At 40.6% G+C, this 27,078-nt stretch overlaps 1 protein-coding gene across 1 annotated transcript in view; it reads right to left on the bottom strand.

The window, feature by feature from the left end:
* The window catches only part of capn5a (calpain 5a), a 32,200-nt gene extending 13,529 nt beyond the window's left edge, over nucleotides 1-18,671 (bottom strand). Inside the window, exons 1-3 of the mRNA XM_063906796.1 lie at nucleotides 18,441-18,671; nucleotides 10,988-11,147; nucleotides 949-1,080 (exon numbers count right to left, since the gene is read on the bottom strand). Of these exons, the coding sequence (XP_063762866.1) occupies nucleotides 949-1,080; nucleotides 10,988-11,143 (288 nt within the window). The 5' untranslated portion in view covers nucleotides 11,144-11,147; nucleotides 18,441-18,671. The remainder of the gene's footprint in view (nucleotides 1-948; nucleotides 1,081-10,987; nucleotides 11,148-18,440) is intronic.
* Nucleotides 18,672-27,078: the final 8,407 nt, after the last annotated feature.

The raw sequence follows: 27,078 nt of genomic DNA, 5'->3' as shown, positions 1-27,078 counted from the left end.
TCCTCACATGCAGGACCCTACATGCTCTCCTTCTTCATATCTATTCAAACTCTTGCTCCCTCATAGCTGGGACACTCAGATTACCCCCCCTCCATTTAAAAAGCCAAGCTGTGATGGTGGTTCTTCATTGTGTGTCTGTGTGAATAGGATGGTTCTTAAGGAAGCTTACTGGTGCCACCTTATGGATGGAAGGTGTTGTTGTCTGGTTTCTGCAGCATCCATTTCAAGTCCTTTATCAGATGGATCTGTTCAAATTCCATTAGTTGTAATGATTTTGATTTGAAATGATGTTAATATTGTTTATAGTGTCTTTGTAAGGCAGCTGAAAGAACAGTACAATAGGGTTCTTCACTCGTCAGTCTGGCAAGGATGATGTTGTGACCCTGCCTCTTTCAGTCACTCATGCTATTAATATTAGCTCTGACATTGTTATTTATCATTTAAATTCCTAATCAGTGCTGGTTAACATATTTAACAGCATGGTGGGTAGTTATGGTGATTGTGTGTGTGTGTTTGTTTGTTTCTTTTGGAGTGTGAGCTTGAATAACAGCATCAATCCCAAATTCCCAGTGTCACAGTACACACAAATCCAAAGTAAACACACCCAGTCACACAGATGTGGCACCCAAATCCTTGCATGTGCACATGCCCACACCCTTCAACACAAAAACTCCTATTAATATACACACCCAGTGTGTGTGTGTGTGTGTGTGTGCACCCCGCCCCACCAGCCGTGGCTCAGCAAGTTTAACCGATGTTTGGTATGAAGCAATAACATGAACATGACCTAATCCATCAGGATGCTGTGTTTTTAGAGCTTATTTTGTTGTCTGTTTGTGTAGTCGTGTGTGTTTGTGATCTTTTGATGGACTTTAATAGAAATATATTGTGTGTTGTGAGGGGAAAGATCACAATGTAGCAACAAAGATAAGAGTGTGTATTTCTCACCTTCTGCCACAGAGCCTCTCTGGAAGCCAGGCTGGAGCAGGCGGCCACAAACCAGCAGTTTCCCAGCTGCCCTTGGTGCAGGTCGTGAGCACTGATGCCGTCCACAAACAGGCGGGGGTCGCTGCATAACTCCTGGTAGGAGGAAGATGAATGCAATGTTAACTTCTTCTGGTAGAGAAATGTTTTTCCTTTGTTCCCCTGATTTGAATTTAACTTAATGACAAGAGAGATATCTAGGGGGCCCTCAAGCTGACTGCAGGGGGGCCAACAAATGATTGTACAATAATGCTTTGGAAGTTGAACATGTTTCTGCAGACTGATTTCAATAACACATATACACATCAGACATGCAGTGGGCCCTGCTCTCTTTCAGCTAAAGGGTCTTGGTCCAAAACATTTTGAAGCCCCCTCCATTTATCGTTTTGAGAATTGGAGTGTGAATTGAATGGTTTGTCCAACATTTATCAGAAAGTATTAACAGGCTCAGAGAATCCAAGAAACAGTCAACCGTCCATCTGCATTTGGAAATATCAAAACTAAACAAACTGAACGATGGACATCATTGGTGGAGGTAATAGAATGAAACTGGGATTAATAATGGAAGGATTATAAAGGCTGCATAAAAAGGAACTGGACTGTGTGACATCCCAAAATAATATAATTGAACTTCTTTAAAATGAGGAAATTTTCTGGTCTATGGATATTATTCCTAAGTATATTGGACTGTATTATTGTAACATGTAGGATGACCTTATATATAACCCATCTTTTATTTTATTTTTGTTATACCTGTGTAATTGGCATAACCGGCACTGCCCTCTCCTGGCTCAAATCATATCTCTCTGGCAGAAAACAATTCATTTCCATTAACAACTGTAAATCCCCCACAGCTTCAGTCACTCAATGCGTACCCCAGGACTCTGTTCTTGGTTCCCTGCTTTTCATCATTTACATCCTCCCACTTGGTCAGATCCTCCGACAACACCAACTCCGGTTCCACTGCTATGCTGACGACACCCAACTCTACCTCTCTACAAAATGTATTTCTGACACTACACACTCCAAACTCACCAACTGCCTCACTGACATCAAAACATGGATGCAAAACAACTTTCTGAAACTAAACTGCGACAAATCAGAAATAATCATTATTGGCCCAAACTCACTAACCCGCTCCTCCCAGGACTTCTCTCTGAACATTGACAGCTCCATTGTCAACCCCTCAACTCACGTCCGTAACCTTGGTATCATCCTCGACCCTGCTCTCACTTTCCTCCCTCACATCAACCAGGTCACAAAAACCGCCTTCTTCCACCTCAAAAACATCGCCCGCATCAGACCGTCCCTCTCATCCACCACTGCTGAGACTCTCATCCATGCCTCCATAACATCCCGACTTGATTACTGCAACAGCATTCTATTTGGTTCACCTGCAGCATCCTAAATAAACTGCAATATGTCCAAAACTCTGCTGCCCGCTTGCTCACCTCCAAACGATGCTCTGATCACATCACCCCTATCCTCCAAGACCTCCACTGGCTCCCCATCAAACACTGGATTGACTTCAAAATATTACTTCTCACCTACAAAGCCATCAACAACCTTGCCCCCCCACCTCAGTGACCTCATCCAACAGCACACCCCTACCCGTTGCCTCAGGTCTGCTGACGCTAATCTACTACAGCCCATCAGGACAAAGCTCGGGACCTGGGGTGACAGGGCCTTCGCTGCAGCCTCCCCCACCCTCTGGAACCCCTTTCCCAGTCACATCCGAAAGGCCAACACTCTGGAATCCTTCAAAAAATCTCTCTCACCTCACTTATTCACTCTAGCTTTCAGTCTCTAATCAGCTCCCCTCCCCCCCACTTTACTCATCATTTAGGACTTTTGTTGTTTTCTATATTTTTCTGTTGTTTCTGCTTTGACTTTATGTAAAGCATCTTTGAGTATTACGAAAAGCGCTATATAAATCATATGTATTATTATTATTATTATTATTATTATTATTTTTACGTTCTCAGTGTTATTATTGATTTGATTTCTGTACATTTTGTTTATCATGTTGAATTTTGGGGATTTGAGACCCCTTGTCAAAGAAACCGTTCATCTAAATTGGAGTACTACTGGATGTAAAGGGGAATGTGAGAAAATAACTACAAGTTAAAACGAACAAACTAATCCCCTCAGAAATACCCAGACTGAAATGAATCGGATGCTCTGTAATGTCTTTCAGAAACTAAAACGGTTAAACTCTCAGCTCAAACAAGTGGTATAACAAAGTAGCTGAGTAAGCTGCACAGATACAGTATCTCACAAAAGTGAGTACACCCCTCACATTTCATGGGACAACACTGAAGAGATGACACTTTGATACAATGTAAAGTAGTCAGTGTACAGCTTGTATAACAGTGTACATTTGCTGTGCCCTCAAAATAACTCAACATATCCATTAATGTCTAAACTGCTGGCAACAAAAGTGAGTACACCCCTAAGTGAAAATGGCCAAATTAGCCATTTTCCCTCCCCGGTGTCATGTGACTCGTTAGTGTTACAAGGTCTCAGGTGTGAATGGGGAGCAGGTGTGTTAGATTTGGTGTTATCGCTCTCACACTCTCTCACACTGGTCACTGGAAGTTCAACATGGCACCTCATGGCAAAGAACTCTCTGAGGATCTGAAAAAATAACTGTTGCTCTACATAAAGATGACCTAGGCTATAAGAAGATTGCCAACACCCTGAAACTGAGCTGCAGCAACGGGGGCCAAGACCATACAGCAGTTTAACAGGACAGCTTCCACTCAGAACAGGCTTCGTCACGGTTGACCAAAGAAGTTGAGTGCACGTGCTCAGCGTCATATCCAGAGGTTGTCTCTTGAAAATAGACGTATGACTGCTGCCAGCATTGCTGCAGAGGATAAAGGGGTGGGGGGGTCAGTCTGTCAGTGCTCAGACCATACGCCGCACACTGTATCAAATTGGTCTTCATGGCTGTCGTCCCAGAAAGAAGCCTCTTCTAAAGGTGAAGACAAGCAGACTAAGGACATGGATTACTGGAACCATGTCCTGTGGTCTGATGAGACCAAGATAAACTTATTTGGTTCAGATCGTATCAAGCGTGTGTGGCGGCGACCAGGTGAGGAGTACAAAGACAATTGTGTCTTGCCTACAGTCAAGCATGGTGGTGGGTGTCATGGTTTGGGGCTGCAAGAGTGCTGCCGGCTGTGGGGAGCTACAGTTCATTGAGGGAACCATGAATGCCAACATGTACTGTGACATACTGAAGCAGAGCATGATCCCCTCCCTTCGGAAACTGAGCCACAGGGCAGTATTCCAACAGGATAACGACCCCAAACACACCTCCAAGATGACCACTGCCTTGCTAAAGAAACTGAGGGTAAAGGTGATGGACTGGCCAAGCATGTCTCCAGACCTAAACCCTATTGAGCATCTGTGGGGCATCCTCAAACGGAAGGTAGAGGAGTGCAAGGTCTTTAACATCAACCAGCTCCGTGATGTCGTCATGGAGGAGTGGAAGAGGATTTGAGTGGCAACCTGTGAAGCTCTAATGAACTCTATGCCCAAGAGAGTTAAGGCAGTTCTGGAAAATAATGGTGGCCACACCAAATATTGACACTTCGGGCACAATTTGGCAATTTCACCATCCTTACACAGTGCAGGCCCGGGTACTGACAAGAAAAGAGATGAGGTATGGGAAGAGAAAGGTCCTGGCAGCCAAGAGAAACAGAACATGTGGTCACTGATGGACAGGAGGGGCTGAGACACACTTCCAACCATGATGTAACATTCAATGACCAACATTCACTTAAAAGTTAAAAAGAGTCCTGTTTCAAAGAGCTAAATGAAAAATAAAAATCATTTCCTCCAATATGAATCAACCTGAGGGACAGTGACACACACACACACACACACACACACACACACACACACACACACACACACACACACACACACACACACACACACACACACACACACACACACACACACACACACACACACACACACACACACACACACACACACACACACACACACACACACACACACTCTATATATATGACTGTGTTGAGTGTCTGAACCTACAGCTGCTGCCCAGGAGGGACCAGGAGCACAGAGATGTGGAGCAGGGCGTCAGCCGGAGCAGAAGGTAAATACAGGGACAATATACACCCTCTGATTAAGTAGAAAGGACTTCTGAATGTTCAAGGCAAACAAACCACAAAACACACATGTATATGAGAGGCAGACTGTCGGGAAAGCAGCCAAATGATAGGAGGGAGTAACCGGAGTACACACCCAGCAGCACCGCTGACATGTAACATATGACCAATGAGCTAGAGAATCTAGAGCACCGATTGTTTAATAATGTGTTATTGTCAATATTTTTAACTCTATGTACAGTATATAGAAGTTGATGCATCATTAGAGTAGTCTCTAATTATCTTATTTTATATAAAAAAATAGGATGAGAATTTATACTGTCTTGTTATTTGAACATGAACTTGTAGGAATTTATTTTTTACCTTCTTATTTTCTTTTCAGCCTAGAATCTGGGTGTATGTATGTGTGTACATATGTATGAGTATGTACAGTATATATAGAATTGTGTTTATTTGTGTGCGTATTTAATTATTGATTTATTTTATTTGTTTGTTGGATTCATAAATTGTCTGCATTAATATAGTAATAGTAAAATAAACAAAAAAATAATAATATATGTTAAAAAAAATGATTAGCTTTATAGTTAACCTTTTTCTACCAGTAATGAGCATATAGCTTTAGACTTGTGTGCATCTTTTCAAATGTATTTGTTAATGCAAAGCTGGAAGCCACACACACACACACACACACACACACACACACACACACACACACACACACACTCTCATTATGAACGCAGACACATCTTTAAAATCATTTGTGTGCTTCACGCCTTGACATATTAAAAAGATGCTGGAGGAAGACCCCCTGACATTTTAGCATAGTTGAACAAGAACAATGTCCAGTCGAGCAATGGTTACATTTTACACCAGAATAAGTACACACACTTGGTAAACTCAAAAGGATGACTCCTCCTGCTTCTCCCTTTTTTGTCCTGTTATTATTCTGTGGTTTTTGGCATGTTTTATCTTAAGTGTAGGTCTTGTTTCTGTATCATGTTAAGACTGTGGAGAATTATTGAAGATGAACCTTAAAAATATGAAAAACATGCTTAATTTGACGTGTTCCTACAAATAACACAGATTCCTGTAATAAATGAACTACAAACGTGTCTTCTAACAGATCTGCACATTGGCTTGGTAAGATAATGAAACCAATGAGGGTTGATCCATTTAATCATTTGTGTTGTTCAAAATATATGACCTCTTATAAAATAGGTTTACTTAGGTTTGAATACTGTTTAGATACGATTTAGATCATCAGTGTCCTTCATCACATCGTCTAAGTCTTATTACAAAGTTCCCTCTTTTTGTAGCTGAACTCAGCAAGACACTACTGAAAATAGAGAACATCATCTGCACTCAGACAGAAGATACTCCATGATGAGTCTCACTGTGAGTCACATACTCCGGAGCTGAAATGCTTTGGTCTGTAGATTTTCATCACTTATTGAATTCGCTATAGTTTAAAAAAGCCAGTCTGGGATAGAGGAACACTTACGGAAACAACATCTGATGAGCCAGTTTTTTTTCTGGTCATGAGAGCGACAGTTTTCCTTTCTGTCCACATGCTGGACAAATCCATAATATTGATCTATGTGTGGGTTTTAAGTTTCCTGTTTAATTATGTAGCATCTATAATTGACAGTAAAAGCCTACCATAAAGAATATAGAGCTCAGGCTGGAGTTTTGTGTTCTTTGGTACTGAATTTGGAAAACATGGAAAATACCCCAAAGTCCAAGACTAAACAGGAGAGCTGTTACAGGAAGCCGATGTGAGCCCCTTCGATTCAGTGTGAAAACTACAACTCATCATTTAGCAAAGATCTGACCAAATCTTTGTGACTGGTGTTTTATTGTGCTTTGATTCTGCGTGTGTGTGTGTGTGTGTGTGTGTGTGTGTGTGTGTGTGTGTGTGTGTGTGTGTGTGTGTGTGTGTGTGTGTGTGTGTGTGTGTGTGTGTGTGTGTGTGTGTATATTGCAGAGACATATATACTAGAGGCTAGAAAGGCATTAAGCAATAACTCCATTAGCAGCTTCATATTTCACCATCCTTAATACCTTAGCAAAGAAACCAGCTGCAGTGGTTAATGTTGCACTGCATTACAAACGTTCCTAAAAACCATCTGTCAGGGAAATGCCGTGGCTGAATGAAAGTCTCTTAGGCAATTTAAACATCTCTGTGATGCTTAATACTGAGAAATGTGTGATCAAAGCTCACTGGAGTGGGATCAGACCGAAAGACCCAGAAATGACATGACTTTTCAAAACTTCGAAACTGGATGCAGTTATCACAACCTACAGTAAAAAATTCAGATTATAAAAAATAAAAAAACGATCAGCAGTGAATCTTAAAATCGTAGTCTTTCACCTACATCTTATTTATTGGGAGAAAATGTTTTTCTGTATATTGCTCACATTAACCACAATTTTAACAAAATGTTATTTTACAGCTCCGCTGTCACAAGGACAGATACAGGAGAACATTCCTGCCCACTGCAATAACTCTGTACAATAATTCCCCTCTGGCTGGCAGACAACTCACTGCTCCATAGCCTCTCTAACTGAGCATAACATGCACACCTTCACATTTGTATATTACTCATTTTTATTTTTAGTTCTAACTATTTGTTATTTGTTATGCTTCTTCTTTTTGTATTTCGCTGCTGCAATGAAAACATTTCCCAGTTTGGGATAAATAAAGTATTTCTGATTCTGATATAACATTGTTTCTGCTTCAGAAAAACATGGAAGATATGAGAGGAGGAGTATGCTGTATTAAATTGTGACACAGGATTCATCTGTTTACACATACTGGAGTGAACTACTGTAAATGTGTAAAGGTTATCTTAGTCTGAGGTCTTAGGTAAGGGTCCCAGTATTTAAATTACAAATCGAAAATCAATAAAATGAATTAATTATTACGTTTTTTTTTCTCAAACCTGACACGTCCAAAGAAAAAATGATGAGTGATGTGCGGTTACTGAAACCAGTCCCCTGTGAAAGTCCCCAGCCAAAGCAGAGACAGCCTTAACTATGGATAACTTTAAGCCTGGATATGATTTTTGATCTGTTGGGTTGTATAAAGAATCAACCCCAGCACAGCAGCGTGTGACTCACTGTTGGAGCCAGGCTGCAGTGGCATCATCCTTTAGTGGAGATTTGAGGAAATAAACTATTTCTGTTTTGCGGAGGTAACTTCAGGTCATTGGCTGGAACAGTCGACACCCTTCGTCTACATTCTAGATCACTTAACAACTGAAACCATGTTCCCACCTCAGGAACACTATATAAAGCCATCAATTTGTACTTAACATCGCCTGATCCTGCTACTGAGGAGTCTCTGGGAAACAGGAAAATGGAGTCAAATTGAAATTAATAATGGAAGAAAAAAAGACTAAAAGGTAAATTAAGAGTTAATGATAAACGTATTTATGACTCAGGTATGTAGGAAACCTTTGAGTTATTCCAGTAGTGATAACCTTCTGCTGCTGTGCACATCCACACACACCTTCCAGGGGACCAGTTCACCAGAAACAGGGATCTGTATATACCATTAAAAATAAACAATTCGGAAGAACATTTGTAATCTTCTCCATATTAGAGTAACATAAACTTAACTCAGAAACATTGGAAGTGAAACATGGTGGTCTCTCCCTCAATAGTCTGTATTTTTTTTCCTACAGTATGATGATCTTTATTTCTTAAATCCAGAATGTGTTCCAGCCGAAGACACTGAATCAAAACACTCACCACAGCTGTGTTGAAACATATTTAAAAAAAGATTTCCATCCCTCTAGTCTTTAGTCCACCACACATATGAGAATAACCAACGTATGAAATACATTGTAATTGCCTTTGCTCAGTCACTGCAGAGACATTACAACATGCTATTCTACTGTTCAAATATTGGTTCAAGGAGCAAACACACCATGCACACACACACAACAAAAACCAACAATGTGTACACCAGTGGCGAACGGTGTATATCACAACTGAACCTTATGTAGACACACTAGGATATTCTTCCCAGAGACCCAGAAAAAATATCTGATTGGTTGCATTTTTTTTTTTACCAATCAAACCACTCAAATGTGTAGTGCATGGACTGAGAAAGACAAACAAAACGGCGTAACACTGTAATATTACAGATCAACAACACAGATGCAAACACACACAACACCATTCCTGAGCACTGGAGTTGGATTTCAGAGATACAGCCGCGGAAAAAATGAACAGACCACTTCAGCATTATCAGTTTCTCTGGTTTTATTATTTATAGGTATGTCTTTGAGTTTCATGATTTTTAAAAATTATAGTATACTATACCCTACTGACAACATTTCTCTGTGTTGGAATTCAACAGACACTGGAATGGCTGCCATACATGTAGAGATAAAGATTTAAGAAACATTTGGAGTGGGCTCTTTTTTTCCAGAGCTGTAGAATGAATGTATCTCGCTATTTGCTATGTGTCCTCTCTGTTAATGCATTCTACTTGTCTTATGGCCAGACCCTCTTACCCTCCCCCACACCAACTGCCCCCAGTCTATTTCTTGTCTTTCTGTCTTGTCTCTAATGTTAGTATTTATTTTGGAACCATTCTTACTTGGTTGGCTGTAGCATGTTATTACTTTGCAGTATGTTAGTATTGTCTGTTACAGCTTTGATTGAAAGCAGCTCTGTGTTGGGGAGAGTATCAGTCACTCCAGACAATGTGGAGGTTTCAAGAATTACATTCCCTGGCTGATGAGAAGGTCTTGCTTTTTTTTTTTAAACAACCATCGTTCCCACACTTCCTCCCTGCCATACAAGACTATAAGTACAGACTCTGGTCCAAGTGAGGTTCTACAGCCTTTCGTTGAATAATAAAAAATGGGAACCACAATCTATTTGTAGGACTTGTGCCAGTCTTACCAGCTGGGTAAAGAGGATTTTTACTGCTACCTGCAGCTTTGCCACTTCCTTCCAAAGGAAATAAGGGACCCTGACTCTGCTGAAACCTCAATAATTACTCACATGTTTATTGATACTTTTATTTAAAAAAAACAACAAACAAACACTAAAGGCATTATTGGGAAATTATACAAGGGCCTCCTCTCAATGACTAACAACTCAACTAGCTACATAAAGCAGCGCTGGGAAAAGGAAACCAACAAGGTGATATCAGAAGAAATGCGGCTAAATGCATGGTAAACCCAATCCACCTCCACCAACTGTTTGTTCTGGAGAGACTACTGCTGGAAAAACCCCAATTCGTTTCTTTTTCACCCCCAACCAAAGACCTAAATTCAGTGGATCTCAGCAACCTTGCTCGAGGGAGCGTGGATCTGTTCTGCAGACCATACACGTTTTGGGCCTGTGCACATGTTAAGCCTTTTTGGAAAGAAGTGGACCACTTAATCTCTAATATTCTACACCTGAAACATGACCTGTCTTTTACCCTTCTGTACCTTGGTCAAATCTCTAAAGGCCCTAATAGAAATGATAAATACCTTTTGAAGGTTACTATGGCTGCAAAAAAAAACTATTACAAAATGTTGGCTCCAGAGGAAGCCCCCCTCTGTTGCTCTCCGAAGTACCATCATCAACTCTATCCGCTCTATGGAGGAAGTGACTTTCACTCTCCGACTCCAAAAGGAGAAGGGGGATAAATACTGGGAAAAATAGGTTTGCTATGAACATCTATGATCTTAACAATCATCTTTTCTTTGAACTGAACTTTGTACATCGTGACCTGTACTGTACTTTATTATTATTTTGGTTTGCGCTGACTGTGTTTTTGCAGGCCCCAGTCCTCATTTGCTGTATGTTAATTTAAAAAAAAGTAATAATCAAAAACGTGGACATGTTCTCACCTTAGGCCTCTTCCAGGTGACCCTTCCGATTTGGTTGTTCTGGTAGAACAGAGACTGGTCTGAGGTGGGGAACAGAGGGTCTTCAAACAGTCTTCCACTTTGCTGGCACTGCCTCCTCAGTGCAGAGAAGGACTGACCCTCGTATGGAACAACCATCCCCCTGCAGGCGGAAAATGAGCTCCATCAATCCGTGTTTGTAGTTAACATCCATATCTGTCCAACATTTCCCCACCAGCAGACATCTGAGACATTTTCAAATGTATAATATAAATAGAAAATTGTTTTGTTTTGTTAAGTTAGTGACATTGAATTTTAACCCCCAAATCTAATCAGTTCGTTAGGTCCAAGTGGAGGCGCTTCCATGGACGGAGAAGTCACATGCATCATGTAGGCCTTCATTATTTTAAAACCTGTTTTTAATGCTCAAATAAAAATTGAGCATTAAAAACAACAGAGTAAACTAACTAAATATGGAAGCCAAAGGTTGCATGAGGACACGTGTACTGATGATTAAAACTCACAACCTCATACAAGGCTGACACTTAATCCAAAATTGCCGACAACTGACCAAACATTTTATGGTGCCAACTTCTCGCTCAGTTTTCAAAGGAACTAAAAACAATGCAATAATGCTGTAAATATTAAATATAGTTTGTCCTTTTGGGAAGTTAGACTTCAAAAACCAGAAACGGTATGCCTCTGAGAATCATTGTGGTGTGATCAAGATTAGAGAGCAGGATGTCCTTCTCTTTCAAAGTAGAAAAACTACCCCACTGGTCATGTGACAGGATGGCAAACAGAAAGTCGCACAGAGATGTTTGACTGTGGACAACAGCTGGTCACAGCTTCATGTGTGCCGCAGCATCAAGTGCCTAAACATGACAGCCATTCCAGTGTCTGTTGAATTCCAACACAGAGACATTTTGTCAGTACTGTAGTTCATAGAATACAATAGAAAAACAAAACATGTAACTCAAAGACATACCTATAAATAATAAAACCAGAGAAACTGATAATGCTGAAGTGGTCTCCTCATTTTTTCCGGAGCTGTATATTTTACTGTCTAGCCCCTTTAGGACACGCACATCTCCACTCAAACTGTAGCACAGCTAAACATGTTGCTCGGATGTCTGATTAAACACAACGTAAAAGCCATGACAACAATCTTCTGAGTTGGATCTATTGTGATATACTGTATATACAGTGGTATGCAAAAGTTTGGGCACCCCTTAGGAAAACCACTGCATCAGTTTGTCACTTGCTGAGCTTTTGAAGCAGCAACTTCATTTTAACATATGTTATACCTTATGGTAACAGAAACATCTCAGTAGTGAAATAACTTTTATTGGTCAAACAGAAACATGTTTATGTGCATTCAAACAAAAATAGGCATGTGCATAAATTTGGGCACCCCTAAGAAATAATTCCATTAATATTTAGTATTGCCTCCTTTTGCTGCAATAACGGCCTGTAGACGCCTCCTGTAGCCACAGACAAGTCCCTTAAGCCTGGCAGGTGGTATTTTGGCCCATTCTTCCACACAAAACGTCTCCAGTTCAGTCAGGTTTCTTGGCCTCCGTGCATGGACAGCCTTCTTCAAATAAATCCATACATTTTCAATGATGTTAAGGTCTGGGGACTGGGATGGCCATTCCAGAACATTGTACCTGTGCTTCTGCATGAATTCCTTGGTGGATTTTGATCGGTGCTTAGGATCATTGTCCTGCTGAAAAATCCAACCCCGGCGTAGCTTCAACTTTGTGACTGACTCTAGAACATTCTTGTCAAGAATCTCCTGGTACTGTAAGGAATTCATGTGGCCCTCAACTTTAACAAGTTTTCCAGTACCTGTGCTAGCCACACAGCCCCATAACATGATAGATCCTCCACCAATCACCAAATTTTACAGTGGGCAACAAGTTCTTTTCATTGAATGCAGTGTGTTTTTTTCGCCATGCATACCTGTTCATGTTATGACCAAATAACTCAATCTTGGTCTCATCTGACCACAGTATTTTGTTCCAAAATGCTTCTGGCTTGTCCAGATGTGCTTTTGCATACCTCATGCGACTCTTCTTGTGATTAACACTCAGGAAAGGCTTTTTGCACATCACCCTTCCAATGAGCTCTTACTGGTGCAAAGTACGCTGGATTGTGGAACGGTGAACAACTACACCATCAGCAGCCAGATGTTGTTGTAGTTCTCTGGAGGTGGTCTGTGGCTTCTCTGTGACCATTTTCACCATCCTTCGCCTGTGCCTTTCCCCTATTTTTGTCGGCCTACCACATCTTTCCTTCACACGGACTGTTCCTGTGGCCTTCCATTTCACAACTACGTTTCTGACTGTGGAGACAGTTTAAACCTGTCAGATAATTTTTTGTACCCTTCTCCTAATTTATAATGTTGGATTATCTTAGCTTTCAGGTCAGTGGAGAGTTGTTTTGAGGTCCCCATCTTGCCACTCCCTAAGAAAGAACCTAGGCCAGGCACAGCCAGCTATTACCTATGTTAAATAGCCTTTTTCATGATTGGTTCCACCTGTCTTTGTAATTGAAGGTCTAATGAGCTAATCAAAGCAATTTTGTGCAGCAACCTGTCAGCTATAAATCCGTACAGGTGTTGAAATGAATGCTATTTATAAGGGTGCCCAAACTTTTGCACATCCCATTTTTTGCATTTTATTTTATTATAATAAAACTATGTAATGCTACCCTAAGAATTTTGGTCTGGAAAACACTAAAACGTCTACATCTTTGTAGGAAAACAAATGTTGTTGCTGTGATCTTCTATTATAAAGGAAAAGCAAATTGTCATGAAATCTCAGAGGGGTGCCCAAACTTTTGCATACCACTGTATATATAACATTAAAATAACCCCATTTGTTTTCATATTTTCAACATGGCACACAACTGTACCTTGAAATGAATGTTGAAATGAATGTTGTCCATAAAGCAGGAGCCCAGGGTGTACATGACCAATGCTCTTCTCCTATTCCTGATTACTTTGTGAGGGATTTTCAAACCTATGTCATTAAACATAGGTTTGAAAATCCCTCTTCATTCCAGCCTTCATCATCATTCCAACAGAGAGACTGCGTAATCTCAACTATCGTTTTTTTTTTTTTATATATAATTTTTTGGGGCAACTAGTGCCTTTAAAGAAATGGGGAGACAGAGGGGATGATGCGCAGCAAATGGTCTCAGGCCGGATTCGAACCTGGGTCCTCCGCATGGGGATCAAACCCCAGTATATGGCTGCCACCTCTTCCCACTGAGTTATACGACGGCCGTTATCTCAATTATCTTTACTATAATCTGTTATTCTGAATAAAGCCTGCAGAGAAAAAACCATCCACTCCACTACCTATCCTCACACACAGTTACACTCAGTCTGCAAGTACTTTATGTACTGTATTAAAGTAAAGCACAGTGAAAGTACTTCAAATGTGTACTTCAGTGTTTCCATTTTATGCAGCATACAGGCTAATGCAGCAGCAGTATTATTAATAACCATGCATCTCTTTACTGCAGTTTACTATAAAAGGTCCCCTATTATGCAAAATGCACTTTTTGCTGTCTTTTATACATAAATATGTGTCCCCGGTGTGTAAGGAGACTCACAAAGTGTCAGAAAATACAACCCTCTCTCTTTTCCTCCTTACCCACATCTCTAAAAACGGGGGTACAAACGAGCTGATCCAGATTTGCTGCCGATATGACGTCATAACCGAAATGTGGGCTGGCTTTACATTGAACTCCTGGCAACATCCCCCCCACGTGACAAGTCCCAACCTATGGTCCGCAATATACAGTGGGTGAGCTGAATCCCCTCCCCAGCTGTGTGTCTGTGTGTTCAGCAGGATGTCTGCAGGAGGGACTTAGAGGTGTTATATATATAATACATATAATGTATCTGCTCTAGTGGTAACACTGAAGAAAGAACAAGCTATGTGCTGTGTCAGAAACAATGTGCCACGTGTTCTGGAAGTATTATGGTCTGTGTTTACATTAGCAAGCATGCTAACACTCAGAGCTAACGCTGTACTGTAGAGTCTGTGTGTAATATAAAGGTCCTGTCCTTGTGGTAAACCGAGAGAGAAACGTTTGAGCTCCATACTGTTTCAGAAATAATGCTGGATGTGGTTTGGAACATAATATGGCGTTTAATCACAGCAGCGTTTAGCTGAGTTTCTCCTGGTAGAAAACTCTTCAGAGGAGAGATCATGACGCTCCAAAGGGGCGTGGCCAGCAGCAGCTCCAAAGGGGCGTGGTCAGCAGCAGCTAGTTCATTTAAAGCTACAATCACAGAATCAGCGCTTCAGGAACAGGGCTGAGATAGAGGGGGAAGAGGCATGCTACAATGGGGGATCTGTTTGGTATTTTGAGCAAAACACTTCACAGACATGTTTTGTATAGATATGGCCTATAATATACTGTTCAAATATAGCATAATAGGAGACCTTTAAGGACTGCAATATTGCTGATAATGACAGGTTTTTACTGGTATACTTTTACCTAAATGCAGGATCTGAATACGTCTTCTACCACAGCCCGACAGGAAATGTGGGGCTCAGTCAGTAACCACATCATAGTCAATTAAAGGCACTCAACACAGAGAGGATACTGCACAGAACAACAGATGATATTATCTGCTGGGGCTGTCTGTTTCAATTATAAAAAAGTTCCTTTGTGGCGCTGAAAACACCAAGAAATAACAAAGCAACTCGTCTTCCAGGAAACAATGTTCTGATATTCCTCACTGTGACCAGGGAAGAAGAATCCGTTGGTAATGAAGGGGATTTGCCCTTTAACAGTGGGAAATTCAGTGGGTTTAAAGAATAAAGGAAATCTCGAGAGGATGTAGGATGATAATATCAAACTGTGCCGGAGTGAAGTTACAGATAACATTACAAACCATCTCTAAAAGGAAACAACATGTTGCCTGAGAGTGCTGTGAGAAGGAACTGAGCTGACCCGCAGTAAAGCATCTCTGGGGAATGACTCACCATCAGAGGGGGGGACAATGTGTGTGTCTGTGGTTGTGTTTAAGCGCAGTTTAATACACAATGAACAAAACTAGTTTCTGTCATGCTTGTCACCCTCACATGTGACAGTGAGACAGCAGGAACCTTACGGTGACTCTGAAACTGAAGAGGATTAATGGAATGCAGCCAGCATCCATATTTACAACTGTGACCTGTCTAACTGTGTTTGTAGAAAATGCCTATTATATTGCATTTCATTTGAATACATAAAGGGAAATACAACTATGATTTAACAAGCAAACAGTGTAGACATTACTTTCTCCCTTAGATATGTTTTTTTTTTATCCATTAATTGTTTAGTCTAAGTCTGTAAGACCTGCCAGGAACATTTTTTAGTTGCTTCGAATGTATTTAGTTAAAGTTCCTGACCATCAGTCCAAAGATATAGGCTACTAGATATATTTTAGATTTACCATGATAGAAAACAAAATGAAAAAGCAGTACAATTCTGGTAAACTGGGTTATTGCAAAGTATAGAAAAAATAAATCAACTTTAAAACCATGTTCACATGCTTTTTGAAATTGCTGTTAACTAAATCTTGTATTAATCGGACAGAACAAGCACTATATTTATTTTAGGCTGATTATTGATCAATACTTCACAGTTAGACCTTTGGCCAAAACTCCCCCAGTGGGCCGGCCTGATTCTCTTCCAGAGGCTGCAGCTCTTTCAGCTGAGTGAAGACAGTGGTTATCAAACTAGAAAACCGAAGAAAAATGTGCTTTTCTGCCTATTTTGAGTGTGGTTTCTGCACGCAGGGTCCCTATACCGTCTTAACAGCGTGACTTTAAAGCTGAGAGTTGTGGATTCAATAAGCCCACATGTTTTCCTGTGTGATGACGCATGGGCTACATAGTAGCACCTCACAGTAGTGACATTGGTTTTTAAACCAAAAAATGTGCTTTTTGTTGAAGTTTTTTAAACCAAATTCCAGCATGAATTGTCTTCAAGGTTTTGTTTTTTTGATTAATGGTATTTTGATAACTATTTATCTACTCCTGGGTGGTGAAACACAATCCTAATGTGTTAAGCCCTTTTGCACTTTTCACAATTTATGTTAATTCATTTTGTTCTGATACATAACGCTAGAACACACATCTTTGTGGCACATTCTGATGCCTTTCTATCACTCCCTGAGCATCTTCTGTCCCCATCTAATGTTAAACTGCAGCATTGACAGATTTACTTTCAAACCTGATTGATGAGAGTGTGATTATGCTCAGTCCTTAAATGCCCCACACAGCTCATACATGTGAACACACGGTTTCCTAATGTTAAACAAACTGACATTATATTAAGTTAAACTTAAGGTACCTCTGGTGTTCTCCACAGGGGTTCAATTTTGGAGCATGCAAAAAAAGGAGGGCAACCAGCCAAACATGGGTGTGGTTTCATGTGGGCACAAACCATAGAGATATGTGCCAGCAAAAACAACAACAATCGATTTTTTTCAAAGTATCACATTTTAGATGATGTGACATGAACGGCCTGGACATATTGGATGTACCCAAATGTAGCTGCAAATCAGTTTGCTTGTCTCAGTTTGCTCAAATTAAATTATTAGACACATTTTGTAGTAGAGCTCTAATGGTTTTCAGTTGTGTAAAGCCAAAAAACAATCACACCGGAAGTTGGTAAAACGTTGCCTTCACAGTAAACGTGCAATGTTTGGCTCGGTAAAAACAGTGAAGGGAAATGGAAACATAACTTTATGAGCTGCTTCTAAAAAAAATGTGATATAATTCATATTAATTTTAGTGTTCCTTATTATTTTGCCTTATATCTAACTTATCTACAATGTAGAAATACTTTAACAATGTAACTACTGATTCATTAATGTCTTCACAACTTAAATGCTGTTGCTTGTATTTGTGCCATTCTGCATTATAAGTTCCTTACTTTTGGTATTCAGCATTAGTATGTTTTGATGTCAATGCCATTATTTAACTTTTGAGTTTTTCTACCCTAAATGATGTATACTTTTACAGTAGAACACTTACTTCAGCTTATTTCCTTTTATTTTTGAAGGTTCCTGGCAGAAGTATATTTGGTTTCACCAGTTAGCTTGAAAGATGGCAAATTCGTTTTAAGTAGATTTTTAATCTTCTTTGAAAAGGCGGAAATCGAAACCTGCGACGTTTCATACTTTTCTTTTGATTACTGATATATTCTAACGCTACCAAACAAGTTTTAAAAAAGGTGTGTACATCACCTTAAAGTTAACGTACTCAGCTCGAATTCAGCTGAACGAGAGTTAAAATAATCTTTCTTCAACTTTTCTAACTCAGAAAAAAAACACCATAATAATAAAAATTATAGTAGCGAAGACATTAGCTATCTCATATTAGTGGAAAAGCTTTATTAGAACTAAATTACTTCCAACTAGATTATGTTTTTAGGATTTTACCTGAGGAAATGTTTGGTTTAAGGTCCGCTTTCCGGGTGGCTCTCAGCGGCAGCTCCCCCTGTTCTCCAGGAAGAATGTGGAGTCTTTCCCCCTCTCTGTGGGACCTCAGCTCGGTGATGTGAGGGGCCTATCAACCAGAGTTCAGTTAGTGTGCAGCCGTCTGCTAAACCACACTGACTCGGGAGGAGCTCAGACCCTGCATTCATCTGAGGGAGCGAGCCAAGACCTGTGGTGCCTTCAGGTTCAGCAAGGACAAATTGGTACCTCCTACTACCAGATGTATTTAGATTCTTTACATGAGTAAAAGTACCACTACAACACTGTAAAAACACTCAATTTCTTGTACTTAAGAAAAAGTACGATAAGGAAAATGTACTTGTTACCTAGAACTTAGTACGCTTTAGGTGTAATAGTACTCATTGCAGGAAAAAACTCCAATAGTATTCTAATATTTCAAACCAAAAGCAGCATATCTTCACATTAAGAAGCTGGAACTGTGGAATATTATTGAACAAAAAACGTCTTAGCTAAACATTTCTGCCAATACTTTCTAAGTATTGTTTGTCAAAATCTAAATTAATAAAGTCACTAGTAAATAAGTATGTCAAATAAATGTAGTGGAGTGAAAAGTAGGATACAATACAGTCTTCCAAAAAATAGTAAAGTAGAAGTATAAAGTAGTCGAAAATTGAAATACTTGGGTAAAGTACTATTACCAAAAATGTTTACTTAAGTACAGTACTTGAGTCAATTACTTATTTTCCACAAATGCTTACTAAAATGATAATGGCATCACCTTACATACAATTTACAAAATGAATAACATGTAGAAACAAATGTACTTACACACAGTTAATTCACTACAAGGGACATCTACATCACGTCTGTGCTTCCTCAGTGGGACCCTTAACCAGTCTGCCACCTTCTGCCCAAAGGATGCAACATCGGGAAAATGTAGCACAAAATCTACAGGTATATCCTCAGATTTTCACCATTATCTTAAGCAGCTTTTGTCAGGTTATCTTATAAAACAGTTATAACATTAAGCCCATAAGAAACACAGGATGAGTAGTAAATAAACCCAAACCATTCACACCGAGGACGAGGAGTAGCAAAAGCTTCACCTATTTAAAATCATATGAAAAAGAGGTTATGTTATCAGATTATTTAGTTTTAAGAAATACTGTGTTGTTTGCCAACATTTGAAGAACTATTACGATATTTTATTGTAAAAGGATCAGTATAAATACCTTGTCACACTAGGGGTTTAGAAATCAGGCAATCAGAATAGTATAAACTAAAATGTTTTGTCTGGGTTAGGCTATGTGTGTGATGTTTTATTATATCGGAGTATTTACTGGTATACTGCCTATTAACGTTATTTTGTTGTATGTTGTATGTATCTATTTTTGATATATTCCTTATTTTATTGATTTGTTTAATTTGTATCTATATTTTTATATTGTATTTTTATGATCATTTATTTATTTATCGTTCTCTCTTATGTTTGTAAGTGTCATATTGACATTGATGGTGTTTTTTAAATGAACAAATAGTAATAGGTAACCAACAGTGAAGTAAGGGGATGTGTAGTGACTAAAGTTGTCAGATAAATGTAATGCAGCAAAAAGTACAATATGCCACTCTGGGTCGTGTAGAAGTATAAAGTCACAATACAAGTACTTCAAAACAGTGCTTAAATGTGCTTTACCCTCCACTACTGTTGTTTACACTGAGAGAAATACGCTGTACTAACCAAGTTTTACTCACCAGTGTCAATTAACACTTAAACATGGTTTTATCATCACTCCATCGGCAACAATGTGTCCATATATCCCTGACATATCCCTGCTTTTCTGGATGTTTGCTCCTGTATAGTTTTTAAACTATCACATTTGTACTTTTTGTAATTGTCATGGCCTGTGTCCTCATTTGTCTCTGAATGGATGTCCTGTCCGTCTGTAACTTTGATGCAGATCTCTCCTGACAGTGTGACACTGTGTCTCAATGAGATTATCAGTGTGAATAAACATCAAATAAAACATTGAGAAGGAAATTCCTTGTAAGGGTGTCTACACGGCTCAGAGTTTAACATTTGTATGAAAGGTGCTGTACAGATAAAGCTGTTTTTTTGAGAACTGTAAACCCAGAAATATTAATGGAAAGGGGTTAACATTAACAAGAGAACTATTTATAATAATGTATATTATTCAAGGGCGCCTTCCATGACACCCAAGGACACATATTCTAAGAGGTTAAAGCAACAGAACTCGATAAAACACTAACAGTCGTCATGGTGGAGACAAGCAGAATGATAGGGACAGGGTGTTCAGGGGACACAGATCATGGAGAACTCTACAGTTAGTGGGCTCATCTGAACAGGTGGGTTTTCAGGAGGGACTTGAACGCGGTGATTATGTCAGACTGTCTGATGTGTGGGGGAGGGGGTTCCAGAGTCTGGGAGCAGTGCAGCTAAAGGCCCTGTGAACATTTGCCTCAAAGATGTTGTTTAGCACCACTGACCTCTGGTGGGGTCTGTGGCTATTACACAAATCACTGACAGTTACCACTGCCAAAACAAAGTCACAAATAATACCAATGCACATCCTGCACAACTGCAAAAGTGGAAGAGCAATAAAGAGGGGTAATGATGTACAAATCCAGCCACCAATCTCCCTCTCCAAGCAGTCTCTGGTGCTGATCTGGTCTCTGATTCATCACTGGGGATGCAGGCTAGTCAGAGGGGAAGGTAGGTGCCAAGCATGTAAGGTAATATGGCTTTATATAATGGCACTAAATCAGAATCAGTTTTATTGCCAAGTAGGTTAACACATGCAACACATTTGATTTGGTTTTATGGTGCATACATGTACATTTAACACAAAAAGTAAAGATATACAGTGGGGCAAAAAAGTATTTAGTCAGCCACCAATTGTGGAAGTTCTCCCATTTAAAAAGATGAGAGAGGCCTGTAATTTTTATCATAGGTATACCTCAACTATGAGAGACAGAATGAGAAAAGAAAATCCAGGAAATCACATTGTAGGATTTTTAAAGAATTTGTTTTCAAATGATTGTGGAAAATAAGTATTTGGTCAATAACAAAAGTTCATCTCAATACTTTGTTATATACCCTTTGTTGGCAATGACAGAGGTCAAACGTTTTCTGTAAGTCTTCACAAGGTTTCCACACACTGTTGCTGGTATTTTGGCCCATTCCTCCATGCAGATCTCCTCTAAAGCAGTGATGTTTTGGGGCTGTCGCTGGGCAACACAGACTTTCAACTCCATCCAAAGATTTTCTATGGGGTTGAGATCTGGAGACTGGCTAGGCCACTCCAGGACCTTGAAATGCTTCTTACGAAGCCACTCCTTCGTTGCCCTGGCGATGTGTTTGGGATCATTGTCATGCTGAAAGACCCAGCCACGCTTCATCTTCAGTGCCCTTGCTGATGGAAGGAGGTTTTCACTCAAAATCTCACGATACATGGCCCCATTCATTCTTTCCTTTACACGGATCAGTCGTCCTGGTCCCTTTGCAGAAAAACAGCCCCAAAGCATGATGTTTCCACCCCCATGCTTCACAGTAGGTATGGTGTTCTTTGGATGCAACTCTGCATTCTTTCTCCTCCAAACACGACGAGTTGAGTTTTTACCAAAAGGTTCTATTTTGGTTTCATCTGACCATATGACATTCTCCCAATCCTCTTCTGGATCATCCAAATGCCCTCTAGCAAACTGCCCTCTAGCAAACTTCAGACGGGCCTGGACATGTACTGGCTTAAGCAGGGGGACACGTCTGGAACTGCAGGATTTAAGTCCCTGGCGGCGTAGTGTGTTACTGATGGTAGCCTCTGTTACTTTGGTCCCAGCTCTCTGCAGGTCATTCACTAGGTTCCCCCGTGTGGTTCTGGGATTTTTGCTCACCGTTCTTGTGATCATTTTGACCCCACGGAGTGAGATCTTGCGTGGAGCCCCAGATCGAGGGAGATTAGCAGTGGTCTTGTATGTCTTCTATTTTCTAATAATTGCTCCCACAGTTGATTTCTTCACACCAAGCTGCTTACCTATTGCAGATTCAGTTTTCCCAGCCTGGTGCAGGTCTACAATTTTGTCTGTGGTCTCCTTTGACAGCTCTTTGGTCTTGGCCATAGTGGAGTTAGGAGTATGACTGTTTGAGGTTGTGGACAGGTGTCTTTTATACTGATAACGAGTTCAAAAAGGTGCCATTAATACAAGTAACGAGTGGAGGACAGAGGAGCCTCTTAAAGAAGAAGTTACAGGTCTGTGAGAGCCAGAAATCTTGCTTGTTTGTAGGTGACCAAATACTTATTTTACCGAGGAATTTACCAATTAATTCATTAAAAATCCTACAATGTGATTTCCTGGATTTGTTTTTCTCATTCTGTCTCTCATAGTTGAGGTATACCTATGATAAAAATTACAGGCCTCTCTCATCTTTTTAAATGGGGGAACTTGCACAATTGGTGGCTGACTAAATACTTTTTTGCCTCACTGTATGTATTTGGTATCTTATTTCTTTGTTGTATCAATGCTTCTTGGCAACACATCTTATACCGTTGGAAATCCTGTTTATTTCTCTTTCAAATGGCGCCACATTTGTGAGGAACATGCATTTGTGGGAGGAGCAGCAGAGCTGAGTATGTGGGTTGCGGCCATAAAAAATGTGACAAATCTCCTCTGCCAATTGCAAACTACAGCCAATCTCCGGTCTCGTTGACTGCCCTTCACTGTTAGGCCCACTTGCACTGGAACCTCAACATGTGGAGGACCATTATATTCAGTGATGAGTCCAGATTCTGCCTACAGAACTTGGATCGTAGGGTCACAGTGTGGAGAAGACGCGGAGAACGCTCTGCTGATTGCTGCACCAATAGAGTAGGAGTGGAGAGGAGGGAAGGGCCTGCAGTCCTGACCTCAACCCCATTGAACACTTGTCGGATCAGCTTGACCTGTCTGTGCCAGAGTGACCAACCGCGCTGGCTGACTTGGGACAAATGCTGGTTGAAGAATGGAATGCCGTCCCACAGCAGTGTGTGACCAGGCTGGCGAGCAGCATGAGGAGGAGAGGCTGTTGTGGCTGTGTATGGTTCTTCCACACGCTACTCAGGCTTCTTGTTAAATGGATAAATTGTTAATAAATAAATTGTTGCCAATATGTCTTGTTTCATCAGACTTCAATCAGACAATCCACCGAACAACACCAAAATAGTCAACAGCAGAACAAGCTGTTTGGCAGAGGAGATTTGTCACATTTTTCATGGGCGCAGCCCACATCCTCAGCTCCGCTGCTCCTCCCACAAATGCATGTTCCTCACAAATGTGGCACCATCTGAAAGGTAAGAAAAAACAGGCTTTCCAACGGTATAACATTTATTGCCAAGAAGCATTATTACAACAAAGAAATTTCCTTACTATTTGTGTTAAGTGTACATACATAAACTAAAACAAAAATTGTCACTGTGATAAAAAAACTATTATAAGATAACTATAATAACATTAAAAATATAGCAATATTTACATTGACATATAGGTGCATATATATGCATTTTCAATGTGCAATGTGCAGAATTCAGAGGGCTGTGCAATACTGACAGTATCATTATGTTTACATTGTGTGCATTAATGTGAAGCAGACTCTATGATGTCTCAGGGTCAGGGTCAGTGGGGGTCGGGGCCTTGTTGATGTGGACGTTAGCAGACGGGAACAAACTGTTAAGGTGGAGAGAGGTTTTAGTCCTGATGGAGCGCAGTCTCCTGCCAGAGGGGAGCAGGACAAAAAGTTTATGTCCAGGGTGGGAGGGGTCAGCCAAATCAGATTTGTTTTGCATTTTCAAGGCAACGTTTTGCTTTCTCCACCAGGAGGACACCCAATGGACTTCATCATGTTTTCTCTAAACATGTTTTCATGTTTTCTCCACTAGAAACACAACCAGTGTACTCCAATGTTTTCTATACTAGAAGGGCAATGAAAGACACTTCATCATGTTTTCTGCACTGAAATGGCACCTTAAAGACATTTTCCTCACACCCTCTCTGCAGGAACAGCCCCCCACAGGGTGAAGGATTGTTTCTCCACTGGTATATCACAGTGGCATTTAACATGCGTTCTCCTCTGGACAGGCCCCTTAAAGGACATTTTAACTTGACTTTAAAGGGACACTGGAGGGCACAGTATCATGTTAAATCTACCGTAGGGGCATAAGCTAACATAGAGCCCTGCAGTTGAACAGGAGGCAGAGTTTATAAACTGTGCCTCTGGGATGCTATTAATCTTTAACATCATCACCATCAGCCTGTCATGTGAGGGAGTGCACTTTACACTCTGCCAAACGAGAGTCTTCCATCAGACGAGCTGTGATCACACAAAGGAATACACCCTGCATTTAGAGGAAATAACAGAAGCTGAGGTAAATACCGCACTCTGTATGACATATAATCTTTATTTGTTGAACATCCCTCACATTGTGTCTGTCACAGAAGTGAATTTTAAATGTTGATTAGATATTTTCTTTAAATGATTAATTCCCCTTAAACTGGTACAACATTTTATGGTCAGCCAGTCCACTATTATTGTTATTTTTTATGTTTTGTAACATGTCTCCTTTCAGAAGGATCTTCTATCTTTACGCTTCTATAGTGATTCTACTTTATATATGTGGAACAAAGGGGGAAAAAAACATCCATAAGGTTAATTGTAGGGTATTTAAGGTTCAGACTGGAGCCACACAGACCACACAGGAAACAAGGTTGCACTCAAGTTTAAGTTTATTCTCTCTTAGTCCAAAAATGGTGAATTGGAGACAGGACTGGATGAGTGCCAATGATGAGTACCAATGGTTCTACAAAGACAGAAAACAACATTACAATGCTTTGTCCAAAGTAAAATACAAACAGAAATGTTGCCTTACAATCGCAACACATGCCACATCAAACGTAGACAATTCAAACGATATCTAGTCAAGCTTCACATTAACTTCATAATCAACAAGTTAGATCTAATGAACTATTAAACTTACTATTAACATATTAGCAGTTAATACCTAAACATGATCCTCATCAATAAATGAAACTGGACTTACATTGAAATAACTCCAAAAGACACATGGCACACTTCACCAAACAATTTCCAGACGTGTTTAGGGACAAAGAGAGGAAGTCCCGCCCTTACAGGTCTGTATTTAAAGGGTAGGCAATGATTGACAGGTAGATTGTTCACTTGTACCACCTTGTGGAGCGGAGGGGAAATGCACTTGTAGTTCTTTGGAACTTGTAGTTTCTAACAGCCGCCCCCGGAGTTGTGCAGCAAATACGTTACGTGGTTTCTTCTTCAGTGATTTCAGGGAGTGGGATTAATCTGGAGACAGGGCGTATGTATTCTCGACCTTGAATGGTGATTTTAGCACTGCGAACCTTTCCATCTTTTCCAGGGTAGGTTTCGGTTATCCTTCCGATAGGCCAGGATGCTCGAGGTAGCTGGGGGTCAACCAACATCACAACCTGGCCTGAATCCAAATTCTCCTTGTCAGTTTTCCATTTCTGTCTGACTTGAAGGTTTGGAAGGTAGGATCGGATGAAAGCTGACCAGAATTTGTCAGCCAAGATTTGACTGTGACGCCATCTTCTCTTACCAAGAAGTTCACTGGGACAGTAGATTGCTTGGGGAAGAGAAGAATCAGGCCGCCCCATCAATAACATATTTGGTGTAACTGGATCAAGGTCAGCAGGGTCAGAGGAAATGTATGCAAGGGGTTTCGAATTCAGAAGGCCCTCTACTTCAATAAGGGTTGTATGTAGGACTGTCTCAGTTGTTTGTTGGTTTCCCAGTACAACACGGAGGGCCATTTTTATTGATTTGATTTCTCGTTCCCAGCTTCCACCGAAATGGGGGGCAGATGGAGGATTGAATTGGAAGTTGACTTGTGCACGAGCCAATTGCTGCTTTAACTCTGGGGTCATCGCTTGGAATGCACTTCGCAGTTCTGCCTCTCCTGCTTTGAAATTAGTCCCACAGTCCGAAATTAGTTCCAAAGGTTTGCCTCTACGTGAGACGAATCTTCTGAAGGCCATCAAAAATGTATCTGCATCCATGCTGTCAAGCAGCTCAAGATGAATGCAGCGTGTTGTTAAGCATTTAAATAGTATGCCCCACCTTTTCTCCGTGCGCCGGCCAATTTTAACCGTGAAAGGCCCAAAGCAGTCCACACCTGTGGACCAAAAGGGGGGTTTAAACAGCCTAAGACGGGCCGGAGGAAGGTCTGCCATTTTTGGAATGACTGGGTTGGCTCTCCATCTCTGACAGTCTCGACACTGGTGCTGATGTTGACGGATGGCTTGGCGACCACGTAAGATCCAGTACTTGCGTCTCACCTCACCTAGAAGACGCTCAGGACCTGGGTGGAACAGTTTGTTGTCATAATACTTGATAATGAGTTTTGTTATGGGATGTTTAGGATCTAATATAAGTGGATGGAGGGTGTCATGATCGAGGGACTCTGCTCTTCGAAGTCGACCTCCCACTCTAATGAGACCGAGATTGGGGTCGTATTCGGGAGAAAGAGGGAGTAGTTTACTATTCCTGGGAATAGATTTGTTGGTTTTAAGGGCATTGTACTCC

Source organism: Eleginops maclovinus, chromosome 18, assembly GCF_036324505.1.
Source record: "Eleginops maclovinus isolate JMC-PN-2008 ecotype Puerto Natales chromosome 18, JC_Emac_rtc_rv5, whole genome shotgun sequence".
Taxonomy (NCBI): Eukaryota; Metazoa; Chordata; class Actinopteri; order Perciformes; family Eleginopidae; genus Eleginops; species Eleginops maclovinus.
The sequence above is the reverse complement of the archived record's forward strand: the minus strand, read 5'-3'. Positions and strand labels throughout refer to the sequence as shown.